The following is a 24,689-nucleotide window of genomic DNA, read 5'->3' on the forward strand; positions in this document are numbered from 1 at the left end:
TGGGAGGAAACTGGAGCACCCGGAGGAAACCCACGCAGACACGGGGAGAATGTGGAAACTCCACAGAGTCGCCTGAGGCGGGAATTGAACCCGGGTCTCTGGCACTGTGAGGCAGCAGTGCTAACCACTGTGCCACCGTGCAACACCGAACCAAGACTATTACTATCACTTTAATATTGTGTGTCTCAACTTTGGTAAGCAGACTACCTTTCAAACAATGTTTGAAAGTCCATGTACAAAAGAACAGAAGTAGGCTGTTCAGTCTCTTAGTAGCAGCACAAACCTTCATGGGATTTTGGATCTGCATGTCTGTCCAATGTCTTCCTGAGTGAAAGATCCTTAGACAGCACCTTCCAAACACATAAACACTTCTATCTAGAAGGACATGAACAGCAGATACATGGGAAAACTATCTGCGAGTTCATCTCACCGTCCTGATTGACTTCCTGCTATTCCTTCATGTCACTGGTCAAAATCGTGGAACTCCCTCTCTCTAATGACATTGTGGGTCTACCTACAGCACATATACTGCAGCAGTTCAAGAAGGCAGCTGAACTTCACGTTCTCAAGGGCAACTAGGGACATGCAATAAATGCTGGCCCAGTCAAGAGTAAAAAAAAGTTTTGGTCACAGCAATCCTGCTTGTTCCAACATATAATCAGATTGAGAAAACCATGCAAAATATTTCTTTAGATGACTCATTTTCATTGGTAATCTCTTTTTCAACCTTGTTGATGCTATTCTTGGTTAAGCACCAGACTTTGGTCTGTACAAAATGTTTGGCGACAACTGCAGTACCATGTCCATAATGGTTGCCACACTATAGGGAAGCTATGATTACAGTGAAGGGATGCAGAGGGCATTCACCAGGATGTTGCCTAGGTTGGAGCAATTTGAATATGAAAAGAGGCTAGAGAAGTTTAGGTTGTTTTCTTTAAGAGGAGAGAAGGCAATGGAGAAATCTCATTGAGGTGTAGACTTAAACATGTGGAAGCAGGTAGAATCTGAACCAAGCTCTTCTGGTCCCTCATTCAGGTGTGTAATATTATGAGAGACATGGAGAGAGTGGATAGGAAGCAGCTGTTTCCCTTAGTTGAAGGGTCATTAAGAAAAAAGCATGGTTTAAAGGTTAAGGGCACAAGGTTGAGAGGAGATTTGAGGAAAACATTTTTCATCCAGAGGGTGGTGAGAATCAGGAATGCACTGTCTGGGAGGACAGCAGAAATCTCAACTTTTAAAAAAGGTATATGAATGGGTACTTAAGGTCTTCTAACATTTGTGATTTGGGCAAATACTAGGTAAGTCAACGTTTTTGGCATAAGCCCTTCATCAGGAATTATGCTTGAAACATCAAGTCTCCTGCTCCTCAGGAACTGCCTGACCAGCTGTGTTTTTCCAACAGCACACTCTTCGACTTTGATCTCCAGCATCTGCAGACCACATTTCCTCCAAATATTCGATAATGGGTTAAAAATCACACTAGCTTTCGGAGCGCTGCTCATTCATCAGGTGGTTGTGGAGGACACAACTGTAATTCACAGAATTTAAAGCAAAAGTTCAGTGTGATGTAACTGAAATTATACATTAAAAAACACCTTGATTTTTCAATGTATAATTTCAGTTACATCACACTAAGCTTTTGCTATAAATTCTGTGTCTTACAATTGTGTCCTCCACAACCACCTGATGAATGAGCGGCGCTCCGAAAGCTAGTGCTTCCAATTAAACCTGTTGGACTATAATCTGGTGGTGTGTGATTTTTAACTTTGTACACCCCAGTCCAACACCGGCATCTCCAAATCATGACTACATAATGGGATTAGTGTAGATAGGTTGGCAGTTTCTTGATTGGCCAAAGCACCTCTTATGAGCTATATGACTCTTTGCTTTGCAATTTTTGTTTGTATCGTCCTCCAGATCCAGCAAAGAAAGGCACCCTTTAAGCCCTTCTTGCAGCTTTCAGAACTTTCAAGGACTACAGAGGACAAATTATTGTCCCCTTTCACCTTCCGTTTAGTATATCCTCTTTCTTTCTTCTAATCATCTCATTCTTCCCCCTAATCATGTCATACCTCCTCTCTTTCTTTCCTTTGAATCCTCTCTCCTTATAGCTCCCCACTCCAACTCCTTCCTCCACCTTCAAACCTGGTTAAGTTGAAAACTGGATTAAGTCTTGTCGGAGTATAAAAACACATTACAAATACAGTGTACTGCCTACAGGTGGTACACTTTTTCTATCATTCTTGATTTGACAAGAACAGATTTTGGCCTGAAAATATATTAAATAACATATGTAATCTTATATATATTCCCTGACTCACCATGAATAATATCAAAGGATACTAAAAACTGATATGTAGGAGGTTCACCCTGCCGGGAGAATGGCAGGGGTCAGGAGAACGCAGAGACCTAGAAGAGTAACAGACTTAGCTTCCAGTGGGTAGGAATGAGTCTGAAGAAGATTGTATGACATGATAGGTCCTATTTATTGGGATATGCAGGAAACTGACAGACTTATGGGAACAGAGCGATGTCCGGTCACAACTTTCTGAGGCATGCTGAATTCAACAGGTAGGTGATATGACACTTGCCTCCATAAACAGCTGCCTTATGCCTTGGTTTATTTGGTGGATTACCAGGGATCTGGGAGAACCAACCATCTGGTATTACCATAAGAAATAGGAATAGGAGTAAACTGTTCAGCCCCTTGAACTCACTCCACCACAACAGGTTCATGGCTGATCCAACACTTCTCACTTCCACTTTCTTGCCCTTTCCCCACAACCTTTAATTCTCCTACTGATCAAGAATCTATCTATCTCAGCCTTCAAAGTACACAAGGACTCTGCTCCCACAGTTCTTTGTGGCAAGGAGCTCCAACCACTTCAACCCTCAGATCCCAGATTCTCCATGAGGGAAAACATCTTCTCAGCATGTACTCTGTCAAACGCCTTAAGAATCCTGTATGATTCAACAAAATAACCTCTCATTCTTCTAAACTCCAATGAATTGATTCCCAGCCACTTTAATCTTTGCTCACAAGACAACCCCTCCATACTGGGTATCGTACTAGTGAACCTTCTCTGAATTGCTTTGAATTAAGCAATTTGAAAATAAATAAGGGGACCAAAATAACACTCAATACACCAGATGTGGTTTCAATAGCACCTTGTACAGTTGGAGTAAGACTTCCCTACTTTTATATTCCAATCCCCTTCAAGTAAGGACCAACATTCTATTAGCTTTCCTGATTACCTGATGACCTATGTATCAGCTTTCTATGTTTCATGCACAAGTAACCCCAAGTCCCTTTGTGTTGCAGATTTCTATAGTTTGCTCCATTTAAATAATATTTCTTTCATTCTCCCTTGCAAAATGAACAAATTTCACAGTTTTCTACATTATACTCCATTTGGCAACTATTTACCCACTTAATGAACCTATCAATATCTCTCTGTAAATTGTTTGCTTCTTTCTTGCAACGTGCTTTTTCATTTTTTTGTGTGTCATTTGCAAATCTGACTCCAGTACATTCGCTTCCTTCTAAGTCATGAATTTATAGAAGTAAACAGTTGAGCTCCCATCACTAATCCCTGTGGAACCCCACTGGTCACAGGTTACCAAGTTGAAAAAGAATCCCTTATACCCACTTGCAGTTTCCTGCCTATTAGCCAATTCTCTATCCATGTTAATACACTACCTCCAACACCATGGGGTCTTATTTTATGACTTCACGTTTGTGAGGAACCTTGTCAAATACTGGTTGGAACTTCCTCGAATAACTCTTAATAAATTAGTCAGATGCGATTTCCCTTTCACTAAGTCATGCTGATTCTGCTTGATTAGATTATGATCTCCCAAGTGTTCTATCACATCCTTAATAATTAATCCTAACACTTTTCCAACAATACAGTTAGGCTAATCCACTTAGTGCTCTTTGCCTGTCTCCCTTTTTGAATAGGGGTGTCACGTTGTCATTTTTTTTCAAATCCTCTGCATTTCTCCAGAATTCAGGGATATGTGAAAAATCACAACCAATGCATTCACTACCTTTGTAGCTACTTTGTTTAGGATCCAAGTCACCTGGTGCAGGAGGTGTATCTGCATTTCACCCCATTAGTTTGTCTAATATTACATCTCCAGTGATGGTGATGGCACTTAATTTCTCCTCTGTATTTTTTAGTATTAAAGGGATGTTCTAACCATCTTCCACCGGGAAACTTATGCAGAATGTTTAGCTCCTCAGCCATTTCCTTGTTCCCCATAAGCATCTCCCTAGATTCATTTCCTAAGGGGCCGATGTTCACTCTTACCTCTCTCTTCCTATTTACGAATTTAAAAAAGTTTTATTTTCAGTTTATATATTCCTTGCTTGATTGCCCTGGTAGTTTATTTTCGCTGTCTTCATTATAGCTTTTTAGGCCTCCATTATTGGATTCTGAATTTATCCAGTTATCAGGGCTTATTACCAACTTCTGTATCCTTATTTGCTTTTTCTTTGAACTTAATACTCTTCTTCACTTCCTTGGTTCGCCATGATTGGTTTATCCCTCTTATAATCTTTCCTCCTTACTGGGATGTAATCTTCTGAGGGTCATAAGTTACCCCCTTAAATGTCTGCCACTGCTCACTTACTGTCATTCCTACTAATCTACCTGCCTAGTTGACTTTAACTAATTCCATCCTCATTTCGTTATAACATCCTTTATTTAACTTAAACACAGTTGTTTATGATTCAAGTTCCTCACTCTCAAACTGAATATTAAATTCTATCTTGTTATGATCACTACTTCCTGGGGATCTTTTACTCTAAAGGTCATTTATTAAGCCTGCCTCATTACTGATTATTAGATCCAGGATAGCCTGCTCCATGGTTGGCTTTACAACATATAGCTCTAGGAAACGATCTCTAATGTACTCTATGAATTTGGTGTTGTGGCTACCGTTTCTAATTTTATCAGCCCAATTGTCAAGAACACTGAAGTCATCCATAATTATTGCTGTTTTCTTTTCACGTGGTCCTACTATTTGTTAATCTATAGCCTTTCCTACAAAGTGGCTACTGTTTGGAGGTTCTGTACACTATTTTAACCAATGTCTTCTTTCCCTTGGGCTGTGTTTTATTTTTAAACCTCTGCCCAAATGGATTTTACATCATTTGAATCTGAATCATCTCTCATGAGTCCACATTTCATCTCTTAACAGTGCCACCCCGCCACCATTTCCATCTCTCCTGTCTTTCTGAAAAGTCATCTATTTCTGAATATTAGATTCCCAGTTTTGACCTTTTAACAATATTTCCGTAATGGCTAAGATATCATATCCATTTACCTTGATTTGCACCATCAGTTGTTCTACCTTATCATGAATGCTTCATACATTAAGCTACAAAGGCTTTAAGTTTGTTTCATTATCAAATTTCACTGCACTTTTACAGCTGCTTGGAAAAGAGAACATTCACACATTTGACCCTTCCTTGCATTTTCTGATAATGTTATGGACCAGGCCATATCCCCTCAAAATATTTCAAGGTAGCCTAGAGTCTTATTTTTCTTATTTTGAAGGCAGATGCAAGTGGATATTCCAGGTGTGATGCAGCTGATCAAACCACTCGGCTTTAAGCAAAACAGAATTTATTTAAATACTACAGCTGAAACATGAACAAAAGAGAATTTAGAATAACTTAACGGAACCGACTCGATAATGCAACTTAAGGAGCTGTTCCAATTCCCGTAACATCCATAAACACAACCCTTGGCAAAAGCTAAATTCAAACAGGTTCCTGCAGGCAGGAGAGATTTCAGAGCGAGAAGCCAGTCAAGAACCATCTGCTGGAGCATGGTATCTTTTTTGCACTGCAGCAGCTTCTGACTGCCTGCTGAGAGTAAACCAAACTAGAAAAACCTGAACTGAGAGGACTGACCACTGCCCTGCCATTGTTAAAGGCGACAATTTGGCACCTCTGCCTTTATGACCTCTCTTGAAAAAAAACCCAAGGTCAAAATAACCTTTTAAAGTGACAGCATTGTAACAGTAATAATCGGCCCCAAACTGCACCATCTCCTTCAGCTTTGTTTTTCGAATTTTCCATGTAACTGACTCCCACCTCTTCCCGTAAAACTATTTAGTTTAAAGCCTTATCTATAAGCCTAGTTATGCAATTTGCTAAGACTCTGGCCCCAGCATGATTCAAGTAGAACCACTCCCAATGGAACAGCTTCTCCTTCCCCAGTACTTGTGCCATTTGAACTTGAACCTATTTCTCCCAGACCAATCTTTCAGCCACATGTTTACTTCTTTAATCTTGTTGACGTTGTACCAATTAGCTTGAGGGTCAGTTACTAATCTGGGGAACATTTTTAGTTCTGCTTTTCAAGTTATTCCTTCAGCAAAACCCTTTTTTTGTCATTTTACCTATATTGTTGGGACCTACATGGACCATGACACTGGATCTTTCCTATTCTGCTCCCAAGTTTGTCTCCAGCTCAGATGAGATACCTTGAATTCGGGCACCAGGCAGGCAACACAGCCCTCAGAACTCACTATCCTGGCCACAGAGAACAGTCTACTCTCTGGCTATATGGTCTCTGGCTATATGGTCCCTGATCATAACTACATTTCTGTTTTTTCCCCACTCTTGAATGCTCCCTTTATCATGGTGTTAAGGTCAGTTTGCTTATCCTCCCTGTAGTGTCTGCTCTCATGCAGACAGGAAACAATAAGTTCAAACTTGTTAGACACGGCAAAAGGCTGAGGCTCCTGCAGCATTACTTCCTGGATCCCTTTTCCTGCCTCGTTTTCGTTACATACCTCTGATTTTGACCACTGACTGAATTTGAGACAGTTAATCTAATAGGTGTATCTGTCTCCTGAAAGGCAGTTTTCAGATAACACTTCCTCCTTGACAAATCTGTTGAAATTTCAAGAAGATGTAATTGGTAGAGTTGACAAGTGACAGCAGGTCGATGTGGTATATTGGACTTTCAGAAAGCATTTGACATAGTCCCACATAAGAGATTATTGTGCAAGATTAAAATGCATGGGATTGGGCGTAGTTATAGATTTGAATAGAAAACTGGGAAGCAGAGAGAAAACAAAGAGTAGGAATTAATAGGTCCTTTTCAAATTGGCATGCAGTAACTACAGGGATCAGTGAGAGGACTCTAGCTATTTACAACATACATTAATTATTTGGATGAAGGAATTAAATGTAACATCTCAAAGTTTGCAGATGATACCAAGTTGGGTGGGAGAGTGAACTGTGATGAGGATGCAGAGATGCTTCAGCATGATCTGGACAGGCTGGGTGAGTGGGCAAATCAATGGCAGATGCAGTATAATTTGGATAAGTGTGAGGTTATTCACTTTGGAAGCAAATACAAGAAGGCAGATCGCTACCCGAATGGCAGTGGGACCTTGAAAACCAGTCACTGAAGGTAGGAATGCAGGTGCAGCAGGTGGTAAAGAAGGCAAATGGTATGTTGGCCTTCATAACGAGAGGTTTTGAGTACAGGAGCAGGGACGCAGTTGTATAGGGCCTTGGTGAGTCCACACCTAGAATACTGTGTACAGTTTTGGTTTCCTTTTCCAAGGAAAGATGCTCTTGCTCTCGAGGGACTGCAGCGAAGGTTTACCAGGCTGATTCCAGGGATGGCAGTGCTGACATAGGAGGAGAGACTGACTAGGTTAGGACTGTTTCCGCTGGAGTTCAGACGAGTCACAGAGACTTCTAAAGTTCTAACAGGACGAGACAGGGAGGATGTTCCCGGTGGTGGGTGCATCCAGAAGCAGGGGTCACAGTCTGAGGATTCAGCAGTAGACCAATTAGGATGGAGATGAGAAGACATTCCTTCACCCAAACAGTGGTGGGCCTGTGGAATTCATTGCCATAGGAAGTAATTGATGCCAAAGCATGGAATGTATTCAAGGGCCAGCTAGATAAAGCACCTGGGACGAATGGATGAGGCTATTGAGTTTGATGCTCAGCCATGGTTGTGATGAATGGAGGATCAGTCTCGAAGACCTGAATGGCCTCCTCCTGTTCCTATCTTCTATGTTTCCTTCCTTGCATGGCACACTGCATGAAGCTCATAATTCCACCTTATCAACTCTGAGCCGGAGTTCCTCAAGCAACCAGATGGAATTTAGAATAGCATAATGGTCAGCACAGACATGGTGGGAGAAGGGCCAGTTTGTATGATGTACTGGTCTATGTTTAACCAACATTTGATATCGATGTGGTCATTATGAACGACAATGAGGTTCACCAGTTCTCATATCATGCAGGTATAACACATCCCCTGGCCGTGCATCTATTGTTTATGGGAGTTTGGAATCCCAGCAGTGAGGCGATTTGGCCCAGCATGTCTGCACTGACCTTCTGAAAAGTTTCCCACCAGGAACCACCCCCCAACTCCATCCCCCAATCCCATCCCTGTAACCCTGCACCTACCACAGCTAACCCACCTACCAAGCACACAATAAGGCTATTTTCTTTGTTTTACAAGGCCAATCCATCCAATCTGCACATTTTTTACGGGTATAGAAGGAAACCAGAGGACCTGTTGGAAACCCATGCAGATCCCAGGAGAATGTGCAAACTCTACACAGAGACCAGAGGCTGGAATAGAACTTGGATCCCTGGCGCTGTGAGGCAGCAGTGCTAACCATTATGCCACTGTGCCACTCACTTTACTTAGTTCTTAATTTGTTTTTTTTTTATTTTGTTATGGGTCTTTTGGTTTTTAATTTGTAAAATGTAAAATATTTTTTCTATTCATGTTTGATCTGAAAGTAGCTTATAATAGATTGTCAAATTAGCAGCTATTGGTTTTCCTGTGATGTCAGTTTTTCTGCCGAGCGCCTGATAGAACAGTACAGGACAAGAACAGGCCCTTTAGCCCATATTAACTATGACGCTATTTTAAGTAATCCTGTTTGTCTGCACATGGTCTTTATCCCTTGATTCTCTCCTGGTCTTCAAATTAGAATTACAGAATCCATACAGTGTGGAAGCAGGTCATTCAACCCATCGAGTCCACATCGACCTCTCGAAGACCTGTAACCTTACATTCTCCATAACTAATCCATCCAGCTTGAACATTGTTTGGCACCATGCATCTTTGGGCTGTGGTAGGAAACCCACACAGAAACAGGTAGAATGTTTAAACTCCATACAGTCGCCCAAGGCTGGAATTGAGCCCAGGTCCCTGGTGCTGTGAGGCAGCAGTGATAACCACTTACCCACCACCATTTTTATCTTGTTAAAAGATAATGAATGAAAAAGTAAAAATCGCTTCCCATATGCACCAAATTCCCATTCTGCTCCAAAGTTCCAGAGATACAAACTCACTTATGTCATGCCTCACTCAGGATTCACTCCTTACTGAACATGTGAACTTTACATGCAGTCAGCCTAAATACAATATTTAAAGTGCAAACCATATAAATGAAAGGGGGCAGGCAAGTTGGGGGCCAGAATGCAGACTCGTAACACTTTAATTCTCCAATGTGACCAAATCCCTTTCACATTTTGAAGTTAAAACTTCCCCTGAAGTATACATGGAATAAACAATTCAACCTGAACAATTTGGTCTTACAATGCAGATACGATGCAGATGCATATATTAGCAGAATTTTAGAATGACATGGCATGGTAGATTGCTGAACTTCTCAATACTATTCAATTATTACCTTGGAGACCTGACAGATAAACGAGGGATGATGGATTGAGGATCCTCTGGCGTGGTCAGCATTATTACTTGACTGTCTGGGAAGAATCGCAGATATCTAATGGCATGAAGAATAGCAAACAAGGATTAATACTTGTAAATTCTATACTCACAACTGACACGCACACATTTTACACCAATGGAAAATCCATTCTTTAATGAAAACCCATTCAACAACTTTGGCTGTACCTTTGAATTTTTAAGTGGAGATTTAAATGGATTTTGGTCTAAAAACAATAATTAGGCGTGAAGAATATGAAATTTAACAAGACAGATTTAACAGGAACAACATAAGCAAATTTCAAAATATTGCCTGTTCTAGCCAACTCAGTTCAAATGTAGGCTTAATCCAAAACCCTTGAAGGGTTCAGGACATAACCTTAACCAGATCAAGCTATGCAGCTGCTGAACCATGGAGAGATATCACCTTCTGTTCTGAGAAACAAAAATTCTGGCAAACATCCAGTTTAAAAAATGCTTGGAGAAAATTTGTTGGCCTGGATATTCAAGGAATGGCAATCACAATCATTGTCAATCCGCTCCTCCTATTTTAGCATCAGGACTAAGCTTGGCATTTTAATATTGGCAATTCAGGTCCAGGTACCAGAATGTAGGTACCTCCTGGTTCAGGACAGCAAGGGGAAACCAAATACCCACCATAACTTTTTCATGGCAGTAGATGTCGTACTCTGTTGCTTAAGTATCCAGCAGCACAGTAGACATTTGATTGCTCCCATGAAAGGGTAAGCATGCAGGCGAGTGGCAATTAGGGTAGAAGTTGGTTCAGGGGTTAGGATTTCAAAGTGCAAGGTGCCAGGATGTCAGATGCGTAGGGTGCCAAGAAAGTGATGGAGCGCCTTAGGGTAGGTCAGATCAATCAGGTTTGGTGGTGATGGTGGTGGTGTGGGAGGTGCTGTTGGGTCAGGAAGGTCAGCAGACTGCTGTTTCCTGTAGGAAAGGGGTATTGGGTTCACTGAGAGATTGGTTGTAGGGTCTAACAGCAAGGGGAGATTTGATCAATCCAGGAGGGAGATGACTATGTCACATCTAATGCGAGTCTGTTGTTTGGTCTTGGATGTCAAGGCTCACTACATCAATGGTGTCGTCTGTTGCACTGACTGTGAAATTGATGTAACTGTGAAACTTTGCTAACTTCCTAACTTGAAACAAAGTCACTACATCAGAGTGGGCATGCCTCACCTAGCAATTAAAAACACATGGAGTATATGAAGATTTAATTTTCCTTTTAAAAGTATCACATTTATTCCATCTATAGCTTAACTGCTCAATTTTACAAATTGGATTTTATAAACTAAGCTACTGCTGAGATTGACTTCAATAAAACCAGCCTAAGATGGAGCATGCACCTGATAACAAAATACCTGCACAAGTAAGGATTTGGTTATCAAATGTATGTCATTCTCTTCTCATGATTTTGTGTTCTTTTAGATGACAGAAAAGCTAACATACCTGTAGTATTCTACCTGATGCCAAGCTCTGTAAAAACCATCAAGAGACTCCTCTCCTTGACGTATATAGGTTGTCTTGTTGATATAAACACCTACAAAAATGTCAACATTGTTAGCACGTATCAAGTATCAGTACATTGCAAATCTCAAAACTTTTGAATTAATGATACTCATTTTTCTTTCAAAATACCTTTTTTATATGGTTTAGGAGTTTACCTACAAATTAGCTACATGGAAGTTGTCTGCTTTGAGAGATATGTTTAACAGAATTTTTGCTTCCAGAAAGGATTTTTTTAAACAAGTAATGAGCATCATGACTAAAATGTACACACTCTCTAGATATTAAGATCTTAAAACTTTCACAATTAGTGAAGGTTCGATATGGCAAAGTTTCATAAAATCTTTCCACTAGTCAAATTGCAGCAATTGCTAAACAGTTACTCCCATACGGAGTACAAAATTTATAAACAGTTCTTGTCAAGTAACCAAAAAATAGCATTGGCTTTCACTTCTACAGAAAACATTGAAAAATAGCACTGAACATGAAGTAAAATGTTACATTTACACTGTAAAAAAAGTTATGCAAAAACTAAATATAAGGAAAAAGGTACATATCTACTATGAGGGTTCGAGCTGTTTGTCAGTAAAAATAAAGCAGTTGTAAAACATTGAACAGAAGTTTCCCTTGGAATACAAAATATAGAAGCAGGAGTGGGCTATGTCATCCCTCGAGCCCGCTCCATCATTCAAAGATGATCATTCAACTTCCAGGAACAAATCTAACTTCACTCCCACCTTCCAATGGATCCACTATTCCCTATTTTACCAAGTTGTAATATTAAGTGATGACAAAAAGGCGCAGCTCTCGAGTTTCCAGCTATGTCTCAAACCAAATACCAGCAAAGCCCACTCTGACAATTCTTTCCCCTTCTAACCACAGTGGGACAAATCTTCTAGAATCATCGGATTGCTGCACAATTATTGTCTTTGATTACAGATAGTCTTTTCTTCACATTCTGCCTAGTAATCCACAGAAAAGTAAACTCTTGTCTTTGCTAACACTAGGTGCTTCTCTCTCTCTCAAATCTTGGGACACAGATGGGAGAATAGACACAGACTAGGATAAAAGACTGGCACAACATCAAGGGCAGAAGGGCCTATACGTGCTGTACTGTTCTATGTTGTATGTTCAAATGCGCAGAAAGCAATACAGAGTAGGCTTAGTGGAATAATACCGGAATGGTTGTGTTGTCTTACATGTAAATGTTGGATAGGTTTGGCTTGTATTTGGAGTTTAGTAGCATAAGAGACAACTTGATTAAAAATTTAAGATGCAACGGGGTGTTCTGGAAAGCACGCCTCTTCTTGTAGGACTATCTAGAGCTCGGGGACACTGTTTAAAAGTCATGGATTACCAACTGAAGACAGAGATGAGGGGAAACATTTTCTCGTAGGATTAGGAATCTTTGGAACTCTGCTTCCATTGCCTTTTGAAGAAAAAAAAAGTCTGAATATTTTTAAGGCAGAGGTAGATAGATCTTTGATAAGAAAATGAAGGAAAGCTTATTGGGAGTAGGCAGGACTATGAAGTAATCACATCAGCCATGGTTTTAGTGAATGACGAAGCAGGCTCAAGGAGATGAGCAGTCAACTCCTGTTCCTTATTTGAATGCTATCAGGCACAAAAGCAGGAGGGAACTGCAGATATTTTAAAGTTACATTATTTTTGTTAACATGGCATATCAACACACTAATGAATTTTAATGAACATTTTTGAAAACAAGACTGAAGCGACCACTAGCTGAAAAATGTGTTGCTGGAAAAGCGCAGCAGGTCAGGCAGCATCTAAGGAGCCGGAATTCCTGAAGAAGGGTTTATGTCTGAAACGTCGATTCTCCTGCTCCTTGGATGCTGCCTGACCTGCTGCGCTTTTCCAGCAACACATTTTTCTGGTCTCCAGCATCTGCAGTCCTCACTTCCTCCCTGAAGTGACCACAAGAAGATCTTTAAATGTATATGATATTTTAACCAACATTTATAATTTACTTGATATTTCAATGTAAAAGACCTTGTAACAATATTAAAGTGTCTTATTTGTTTAAAATCCAATGTTTTAAAATCTTGTTGACATGCATATGACACTAAATTATTTCAAAATAACAGACTATCTTTCTATCAGGTAATGCAATACTTAGAGGTTAAGCCAATGCCAATGCCTTTTCCACTCAGTGTGTCAGATTTGTATCAATACTGTTGTTCGTTGTAGTGAACTATCATATAACAAAGGATCAGCCTATAAGCTGATCAGAAAACACTCCTGCACAACTTTACAGGAAGAACTGATCTTCCACCCTGCGAGCAAGATTATACAGAAATGAAAGATCCAACATGATTTTGCTGCACCAATGTCTTGGAGACCATTTGGGGAAACTATGCCAGTAGCTGCCAAATGCCTAGGTAGCAATTGGATATTAAGAGTGACAAAGAGGTCATAGAGTCATTGTCATAGAGCCATAGAGATGTATAGCATGGAAACAGACCCTTTGGTCCAACCCGTACATGTCGACCAGATAACCCCATCCAATCTAGTCCCAGCTGCCAGCACCCGGCCCATATCCCTGTGGGACTTGCTAAGAATTTTGGATTACTTCAAGTTGATGGAGGGCAGATGAGGGTCAACATCCAGGAGTGGGCTAGATTTGTGGCTTTGTAATACACCATGATACGAAGATGCCAGTGTCGGACTGGGTGGACAAGGTCAGAGGTCATACGATACCAAGTTATAATCCAACAGATTTATTTGAAATCACAAGCTTTCAGAGCACTGCTCCTTTGTCAATCCACGTTATAAAGCAGCAGTGCTCTGAAAGCTTGTGATTTCAAATAAATCTGTTGGACCATAACCTGTTGTTGTGTGACTTCTGACCTTCTTAAATACTGCATTGTGGTAAATGGGGAAACCTCACTGGAACAATACAACACAGAGCTCTGGGAAAGAAGGGAATGAATTTGGGAGATGGCAATACATTCAAGGATTTTGGACATAAAAAGACTTTGGAGGTGGAATGGTAGTTTTCAAGGACAATGGAGGAGCATGGGGTGGGGGGAGGTTGAAGAGTTTTTTTTCTTTTTTGGGGCAAGGGTGAGGACAGAGGAGACAGACCACAGCTAGAGATGGGAACCATTACAATACTGTCGAAAATGCGGACTGGAAAGGGAAACTGGGTGATCAGCAATTTCATGGATTGAAATAACAGGAGGTGGAGCTCATGGACAAGATGAAGGGACAGGAGTTAGAAACTAGAGAAAATTGAAAAAGCTGACTTATAATGAGCATGTCTTCAGCTCATGATATCATCAATCATTGCATTTCTCAGAATGCATTTTGCTCTCGCCATCAAACTGTGCAAGTCTGGATTTTGCAGCATGATCAACAGCAAATATCATCACTTCCTGCTGACTGGGAAATCCAGACTCATGTATTTGTTACATTGCAAATGCATTGTGTGAAATACAAATCATACTTAACCATGTGGTTATAACCCAAATAAATGAGATGTGTTCCCAAAATAGGGAGAGAAATATCTATATGTAGGAAAGATCTGGTGATTCAACATCATTCCCAATCACAGGAGAGCAGAGCGAACATCAGAATTTCTACATGGCCAGTACATACAATTTTAAAACATACTAAAATGAGATTTTAGGTTACTAATACCAACAATGTTGACATATATTGTTTTACATTGAAATAATTTCACAATGTTTAACAATGCGTGCAGTACATTTCATATGCCAAACAAAATTTTGAGACTGTGAACTAAATACTGTAAATATGCAATAACTTGGGATCGTCAAAAAGGTTAGAGTATAGAAAAAGGGGTGCTAGTGATATAAACTGTTAGAAACTGTTTCAAAATTCCTTTATTTCACAATATATTTCTAAATACATTGCTCTGGAAATTAATATTAACATCCTCCTCCTCAAAGTGTATGATAATTTAAAGCAATCACCACCAAAAGGAGATGGACGTTACTCTTTGCTTGGCCAGCCTTTTCAGTACAATGGTCCAATCCATCCTCTTCTACATATAGCTTCAACACAACAGGTTGGTTTTGAAAATTACCAAGCAATGATGTCCTGATATAAATGGCTTTTGAACAATGAAGTGTTGGGATATCTGATAATTTTATATCTCCCCAAAAAAGTTATGAGGGGCATCGTTTACAAAGTGCTTTCCCTGGTCTGGGGGTGTCCAGAGCTAGAGGACATAGGTTTAGGGTGAGATGGGAAAGATTTAAAAGGGCCCTAAGGGGCATATTTTTCACACGCACGGTGGTCCATGTATGGAATGAGCTGCCAGAGGAAGTGGTGCAGGCTGAAACAATAACGACATTTAAAAGGCATCTGGATGGGGACATGAATAGGAAGGGTTGGGAGGAATATAGGCCAAGTGCTAGCAAACTGGACTAGATTAATTTAGGATATCTGGTTGGCACAGACGAGTTGGACCGAAGAGTCTGTGTCCTTGCTGTACATTTCTATGACACTAGATGTGTGCCAGAAGTTCTCTAAAAGTTAGCAGATGAACAAAATAATTTTGGTCATTAATGTAATCGCATGACGTTCATACATGATTTTAAGAAAAATCACTAAATTGATTTCTAACATCTCCAAAGTTGTATTGGACACCAATAGCAACAAAATCAGTACCAACAAAGCAAGTGAAATATTCTTTTCTATTGTTATGTCATCTTCTCAATACAACATTAAAGCTTAGGTTTTCCTGTTGCTAACTCACCATCAAAACGGACTCGAGGTCTTTCCAGAAACATTTGTCTCCAAGAACTGTACAGAACCAAGCTACTGCATGCTCTTCCCCATACCTTCAGACAGGCCAAACGCCAGATTTCAGGATCTCTTACAAACAGAAATTAATAAAAGTAAACTTATGAAAACAAGTGTTTTGAGTAATTACTTACTTATACTAACATAAATGAGAAACTTATTAATTTATATGTGCATTATAGACACTAAGCCTATAGTTCAAGGTTCTGTGCACTTTAGCTTTACAGTTTATTTGTAATTTTAAGAATTAAACTTTTACCTGTAGAAAATGGAGTTAATGGAAAGCAAACAAACCAGAGTTTATTGGAATTAAAAACATCAGAACAGAAAAGATGGAGGTATAAAACAGTGGGTGGAGAAATGAAAACAATGTATGATGTAACTGAAAACAACAAGAAATGGGATAAGAGAAACACAGAAAGGAAACTATCCCCCCGAATTTCTGAGGAGACAAAAACATTAGCCTACAATGTGGAATATAAATCTTCAGTGCAGATTGAATTTGGTTGCTATTAAAAGTATGAAGAGGTATTCAGGCTCAGGAGTTGTAGTTTGTATCTCATATAGTTTGTAGTTCACCAAGAGTTATTTTCTCTTTAATTTGTTCACATGATGTGGGTGATACTGTCTATCCTCAACTGCCCTTGAGAGGAAGGTGGCAAGCTGCCTTTGTAAATTGCTATTGTACATGGGTGGTAGGTAAATCCATAATACTGTTAGGAATATGAGTGAGGATTAACCTTAGTTTGAATTTTAAGAGGAAACGGATGCTAGCCGTTGGCGTAGTTTTAAACTAGTGAAAGAATCAGAAATGAGGCCCGCCCTCCCCAGAAAGTACTGCGGCAAAGAAAGCAAACAGCAGATTAGCTTGACGTATTGGAAAAGTAACTAGAGCAGGGAACTGAGGTAACAAAAGTCAAGATATGCTGAAAGAAAGATTTACCCCTCAGAATAGCTGGAGCTTGAGGAAAATTGGACTGCAGCATACTTATGAAGGACCATACAAAGGGGGCGGGGGGAAGTGTTTTAGAAAGAAAAGGCTTGGGAAAGTAAGGAGCAAAACTGAGTGTATTGCATAGAAGTTCTCCTCCTCTTTCCACAAGTATCTCAGTGAGTCTTCACCTTAGAGGCTCCCTGCCATCAGTCCTGATGAAGGGCTTTTGCCCGAAGCATAAATTTTCCTGCTCTTTGGATGCTGCCTGACCTGCTGTGCTTTTCCAGCACCACTCTAATCTAGACTCTGATTTCCAGCATCTGCAGTCCTCACTTTTGCCTATGGTATATATATAAAAAACTTATAAAATTAAGACTACTTTTAGATTCATATAGCACGGAAAAAGGTAACTTGGTTCAATGAATCCACATCAATCATAATCCCAAACTGAACTGCCTCCTCTTGGCCCATATCTGTCCAAACTAGGGCAACTGTTTTTTTTTTAAACATAGAGTGGTTTGCGTGGAATGAAGCGCCAGAGAAAGCGGTGGATGCAGGTACAGTTACAACATTTAAAAATCATTTGGATAAATACATGAATAGGAAAGGATCAGATAGGTACAGGCCAAACGCAGGCAAGTGGGACTAATTTAGTTTGCGAACATGGTTGGTGCTGATGAGTTGGACCGAAGGATCTGTTTCCATGCTACGCGATTCCATGACTCTATATGGCAGAGTTTAATTGAACACAAGGTGTTCCAATATCTCTTTAAATGTTAAAAATTACTGAATTGTAATGCTACTTAGAATCTGAAATATCTTACCATTTTCTGACTGATCAACAAAAATGGACCCTTGATACAAGTTATTCATTCATAAATCATACCTCGCACAAATATAAAATGCTCGACAGACCATGGACAATTGTTCTAGAGATCGTAGGTCCAAATCACTTGACACAACCCATCGAAATATATACATGAGGACTTCAAATGGGAGCTCTGTGAAACAATAAACCAATTTATTTTAAATAATAAACAAATAAAGTCCACAGTCTCTATTTTGTGATTATTTTTTAAAAAATGTCCCAAGATGATTTCTTTGTAACCCAAAGGCACAATTAAGTAAAGGTTGCAGTAAAACTGCAACAAATATTTAGAAATGAAGGAATGAGTAGAGGCAAAATGCTCTATCAAAACTCCTGTAATTACTGGACCCTCATGCAAGGCTGTTTTGTTTCGTTGCACCAATAACTTTATGTGTTGATCCTACTTCATCAGGACGCAACTGACAACTTGTGAGAGAATACATACAAAAGTAAACAACAAAGTAGTTGAAAATAAAAAGTGACTGATTAGTAATTGAATGAAATAATGAGCACAAGAGACTAAACATTAAAAGCAGATTTATTTTTAATTGTTGAGGAAATGTGATGAGGCAAGTGTGAAGCTAACAGTGCAGAGATAACATTAAAATTCAAAAAGATAGATGGCATTTGCAAAGTGCATGATTTGTTGCTCATTTCAAGTATTTGATTTATTTGTTCTCAGAACATGGGGAACATTGACAAGACCATATTGACTGTCTAACTAAGGGGGCTTTCTTAAACTGCTGTAGTGATCCCCATGATGAAATTAGATAAGAACTGTTAGGTTTTTGATCCAATCACAATGAAGGAACCATAATTCAAGGAAATAAAATAAAATTGCAATGCTGAAGAAATTCAGCAGGTCAGCTTTTGCGAAAGTATAATCTAACCAAAATTATATCACAAGCTGTCAGTCCATAGTTATTTTGAGTCCAATATGGTTTCTTTCACTGTTTTTCTCTCTCTTGCTATATATCCTGCAGTTTCTCCAGCACTTCAATTTTTATTTCAAATCTCTAGCATCCTCAGAATTTTGCTTTCATATAAGAGACACAGACTGACAAAGATGTAATGAACAGCAGCAAACTTGATTCCAGCTGTGATGAAACAGTAGAAAACCTTAATCTCCAGTTACCTCGTAGGAGAATAGTAATGTAAGTGGACTAACAATTGAGAGGCCAAGGCTAATGTTTTGGGGATACGGTTCAAATCCCAACATGACAGCTAGCAGAATTTAAATTAAATTAATAAATCCAGAATTCAAAGTTAGTCATCAGTGATGGTTATCATGAAATGATTATCGATTGCTGTAACATGTCATCTGGTTCGCTAATGTCCTTTAGGGAAAGAAATCTGCCATTCTTACTGGGCCTGGCTTACATATGACTCCAGACTTTGTATAGTGGTTGAATCTTAACAATGGTCTAAAATGGCCGAGCAAATCACTCAGTTTAAGGCTAATTATAGATGGGCAACAATTGCTGATATGGCAGCAATATTCACAATGCATGAAAAAACAAAGGGAAAAAATATAAAAGCAAGGTGTATTAAATACCAAATTTTATGGATAAAGTAAATGTAGAACATCTTATTAATAAATCAAGAGAGTAGAAAGAGAGTATATTTTTGTAAGTAAAACATTTAAATCGGCTTCTTTTGACTTAGAGTGATAAAAGTCTGGAATGACCTGTCAAAGTAGTAAAATCAAGGTACATTCAACAAGAAACTCATTACTTAACTGAGGCAGGTAGGATTCTAGAACTCCTTATCTAATGTGTCAAAAGGCCTTTTCTTACCCTCAACCAATCTAAACACATTTATTAAACAACAGGAGAGCATTAGAGGAAAATAGACACAGTTTATTAAGGGCACAGAACACCAACTTAGCATTATTCAAGGTAGCAACATCTACAAGTTGCAAAAGTTGTTTCTTGCCTCAGTCAACAACATTTTCTTTCTTTATGATACAGACCTCAAAATATTCCTTCTGTATACTGATGATGGCAAAACAAGAAACAAATTGCGGCTTCTCTTTGGAGTCAAGAAACTGAATCAAAAGCTACACTAAAAGGTTCTAGAAATACATTTCCTGTGGTTTGAACATGCTCTTACAAACTAGACTGCTCTTTCAGTTAAATAGTTTGCTCATACTATGTGCTTTCTCAAAAATGTAATCTAGCCAAAACTATAGCAGAAGATGGCACCAGCTGTTAGTCTATACAGTCAGTCACACCACACGCTTGATTGAACCTGTCAAGTTAATCTTGTCAAAGATCTAAATGTCGTCATGAAATTCAGGTTAGTCTAGCTTTTGAAATAATTCCTAGTTCGATGTTGATAAAGTAAACAAAGATGTTATCACATTAATGTGAGCAGTTGTACCACCAAATCTCTTATTACTCTAAATAGATCAGGTTTCTATCTGGAAAGTTATGTTTAAATTATGTCAAAAACACTAAACATTGATGTTGCAACATATTAAGGACAAGGAAGGTTAAGACCAACTGAGGGGAACTTTGTTATAATGAAAGCTTAACCTTCAACTGTTTCTTTATTTTTCCATTGAACACTATTTCATTTCATATTTAATACCTGATTATAAAAGCCAGATTATCTATCTTTGAAGTAGAATTTACTCTTTAAATTGAAGGCATCTATTTCAACAGGCCAGCACCAGCAGTGTTCACTGAGGACTATAAAGGCAGAGGTCAATCTATTCCCCACCAACAATTTACAAGTTTTTGATGCTTTGATACTGGAAATGTTGCATAAACTTTTCATCCTCTTCCAAGATATACTTAACCATGAAATACACTCGTGAAAAGGTTGTCGGTTGAAGACAAACAAATGCCTTTTTTGAATTGGAAAGGACCCTTAAGCACGGTTGGATGAATGAAAACACTAAATAGAATATGCATTTCACTTGGAAGGGTGAAGGTGATAATCATCTTTTGCAGCAACTTTATGCTTTATTGTTACATTGTTGCAGACTTCTTATACAGTGACATCCAGAAAAAGAGGTGATCCCTAAGTGGTGGTGTGACTTACAGATCAGGGAATCCATACTGCAGCAGTGACATGTACTCTTACATAAGCATTGTAGTTTGGAGCTGTGGATAGTAATGATAGAGCTCAAACATCTTTTCCATCATGTGCCTGAACAAGAATCTCTGCTGCTCTTTCTACCTGCCATTGGTGTGTCAATCCCCAGGGGGGGGGGAACTGAAACTTCAGTACGATGGACCTACCAAAATTGCCATAATCAAAAACAACAAAGCATAATCATTCTTGTAAGTCCAAGGTTATTTCTGAAGGATATTTTATTTGAAAACATTAAATAACAATGAAATTGGTAGCAATAACCAATGTGCTTCAAAAAACAATTGGAGTTAGCTCATGAGATTTCGAGATGCGGGAGATGACTGCTACAATCAAATAAAGGCCTTGACGTTAAAAGTTCAAGTAGCTCTGTCATATCTGAATTAATACACCTGGCCATGTAGTTGTGAAAGGAGTTTTCTCCTAAGAGGCAATGATATCAAGCAGGTAGTTTTCAACTTCAAGATGTCAGAGAATCATACTAGCCTTGGAACCTATGATTTCACTGGCGTCATCACTATCTGCTTTGTTCCAATTTTCTGCACATTTTAGATACCAAAGGCAAGAAAGTGATGCAAGAAGAACGACCTTGCTCCAAGCTAAGACTTACACACTGACTGTCCAAAGTCTTTCATCAGCAACATAAATTAATAAAGAAATTGTGAATTTTCAGTTAAAATCCTTCATCACATTGCTTGAAGTTATTTGCAAATGCTTCACAATTCATTGAATGTTTTTAAATGCTGTGACTGCTGTGGTGTCCACTTTGTGAGTGACTACTGCTGCTGTTTTGCAGATTGGAAAGTCCCATCAATGGATAGTCGAACAGTTCATTTAATTTGGTATTGGTAATTGAAATGAGCTATGGGGCTTTGAAATCCACCTGCACAAGCAGACGTGACGGGTGCTGCATGCTGCCTCAGATCACCAGGGACCCGGGTTTGATTCCACCCTCGGGCGACTGCCTGTGTGGAGTTTGCATGTTCTTCCTGTGTCTGTGTGGGTTTCCTCCAGTTGCTCTGGTTTCCTCCCACAGTCAAAGAATGTGCAGATTAGGTAGATTGGCAATGGGAAATGCAGGGAAACAAGGATGGGGATGTGGGTTTGGGATGGTATGCTCTTTGGAGGGTTGCTGTGGACTTGATGGACTGAGTGGGGATTCTATGACCTTGGTCTAACATCTCATCTGCTGGGTAACAGCTTTGATCATACTACCTCAGCATACTTCTGTTGAGGTGTACCAATCAGATAAAGTCCTTCAATTCCTAGAGAATGGAATTCCAAATAACAATTTCAAATCTTTTAATTTAGATTGGAGACGACTAGCAGTGAAATTCATTTGATGCAGTGAAATTAATCACTGGTGATGTGAAAAGATTCATTATGAATCTCTCAAAACTTTTCTGGATTACCTATGTTTGGCGCATGCATTCATGAAAGCATGTCCAACTCTGGTGAATTAATCATCATCCTGAACGCTGTTTCAAAGTTTACAGTGGATCAGAGCTAACTTTGAAATTCAAAACGTAAGCCTTTTGACATGCCAAAAGGGCTGTCATCACTGATAGCTCTGGAGGGATGGCTGAAGCTCAGAAAAAAAAATGATCTCCCTCGGAACATCAGCACAGAAGTTTTGTCTAACTTACCTGATCAGACTACAGAAGAGATCACTGATCAAGTGAGTTTAGCAGCAGAGATCCTGTTATAGAATCTTTGCTTCTAAATCTGTACTGTGTAGAAGGGCTGAACACAGTCCTTTCCAATGTGGCATAGAAGTGCAGTATTTTTACAGTTACAAATTTTGAAAAGTCCCATGAAAAACCTTGCACCAGGTGGAAAGCCGTTAAGTATTTCTGGTCATGCTTGAAGTTTGCTTTAGTTGATTTTAAAGGTCACTAACAGACAAAATGATTTGGTAATGACCAATTTAGCAAAATGGGAACAGAATTACTAAAACCAAACCCTAAACTGACCTCAGGACTGATTGACTGGTTATTCAGTTTTGACAAACCTAGACAATGGCCCTGATTACATACAGCATGGTTGCCAGGGAATTACGCAAATTATATTGTAGAGTGGCTCTTTCATGACCTTCCCCAGGCCAATGTACTAGTTACGGGTGTGTAAATTTCAAACTGAAGAATGATTGATCCAGACTAAGTTTGTGTATCATCGGATGTCTTTCTTAAAAGAAAACGGAGGAGAAAAATCAACTCAGCGTCTTTTGCACTCTCACAGCAGTAACCTTAATTTTATAATCCAACATTTTTCACTGGGAGAATTTTGACAATTACTTTGTGAAACCTGCTGACCATATGAAAACTTCTTTTATACATTTGTTTAACAGGATACTTACTCATTGTCTGCCTTTGCATCACCATAATACACAGCTTTGTAGTGTTATAAGGTGTTAGTAAAACTCTGAACAACAACGAAATGTTACAGCTTTGGAAGTTAAATTGAAATCTGAATGAGCAATTCAAAAAGCCTCCTTTTATTAGAAAAAGTTTCAGTTATGTTCAAAGTGCCAAAACATTGCAAGGATAATTGATCACATTACTCTTTATGTAGTTTTAACTATATCATCTAACATCCACCTCCCCATACAAGCACCAACCCCTGCCCCAGCCCAGGCCACAATCCTCAGAAGAACAGACATGATTCCATTCCATGCCACCTAATTTTGAGGAGATTCTCAATATGTCTCACACATGAGCCCATATCCATTGTAAACTAGGTTGAATCTGCCTAAAGTCATTATATAGAAAGCAAACAAGTGTGTCAATTCATGACTTTCCTGGGTATTTAGCCTGCTGTAATGGAATTGAGCTGTACTACAAAAGTATTTCAATTTTACAAAATTAATTCATGAGGGAATGATTTGTACAATTGTTTCATTGCAACTCCCAAAGAAAACTGTACCTGATATGTGTGTCTGATTCACACCAAACTCAGGCTGACATATTTTGTGGAAAGAGTCCTGTAAGTTGAGCTGCTGTTGAAAGTATGGTAACAGATCAGTTATTTCCTTGGCTTTCCCCTTATCTTCTTTGCTGCACAAACAAGCATATAACATAGCAATTACTCTCTGTAAGGAATTATAATACAAATTTATTTGTACTATGAAATAATTTAACAATGTGTGCTATGCAATAATACATTCTTACATTAAAATAACCAGAATAAGTCCATACAAATTAATTTCTCCTGGTTTTGCTTTTCATTAATATTTTTCACAATGGACAATCAAAATGGACACAATATTCAAAATGCAATCTCATGGATGATACTCAAAATTCAAAACCCTTCTCTAAATTAGCTTTCCTTTACTTAAAAGGGTAATAAATTATGGATATTACATAAATTTCCAAAATTAGATTGTAGGGGGCTCCAACTTTGTGTAAAAATATCCAATATTCAGAAACATAGGTTTTGCAATTACCAGGGGGTCCAACTTGCTTATTTTAAATGAAATTTAAATTGCTGCATCCTGAAGTTACTCCAAGAAACAAACAAGCTGTAATTTCCTTTCTGACCACCAAGGACAATTTAAAAAATCTGACATTGATTCGTCCCATCTTTTCATTTACACTCAGTAAACATTTTGAAAGATACAGGAGAGACAGTTAACGTTCAGATGTTGGTCAACTAATGTCAATTATACTTATGAGGCATGGTGAAACACATCAGTGGTTACCAAAACTGAGGATAATTGTCATTTTAAATCCTTAATACAGAT

General features: G+C 38.9%; 1 protein-coding gene across 7 annotated transcripts in view; it reads right to left on the reverse strand.

The window, feature by feature from the left end:
• Positions 1 to 24,689, reverse strand: part of fbxo9 (F-box protein 9) — a 94,140-nt gene that overhangs the window by 21,889 nt on the left and 47,562 nt on the right. For all 7 annotated transcript variants that reach the window (XM_072560405.1, XM_072560386.1, XM_072560415.1 and 4 more), the window contains 5 exons: positions 23,873 to 24,003; positions 17,870 to 17,984; positions 16,003 to 16,121; positions 11,202 to 11,292; positions 9,694 to 9,789 (listed from right to left, as the gene is read on the reverse strand). In XM_072560405.1, coding sequence (XP_072416506.1) covers positions 9,694 to 9,789; positions 11,202 to 11,292; positions 16,003 to 16,121; positions 17,870 to 17,984; positions 23,873 to 24,003 — 552 coding nt within the window. The remainder of the gene's footprint in view (positions 1 to 9,693; positions 9,790 to 11,201; positions 11,293 to 16,002; positions 16,122 to 17,869; positions 17,985 to 23,872; positions 24,004 to 24,689) is intronic.

The sequence above is a fragment of the Chiloscyllium punctatum genome, chromosome 3, assembly GCF_047496795.1.
Source record: "Chiloscyllium punctatum isolate Juve2018m chromosome 3, sChiPun1.3, whole genome shotgun sequence".
Classification (NCBI taxonomy): domain Eukaryota; kingdom Metazoa; phylum Chordata; class Chondrichthyes; order Orectolobiformes; family Hemiscylliidae; genus Chiloscyllium; species Chiloscyllium punctatum.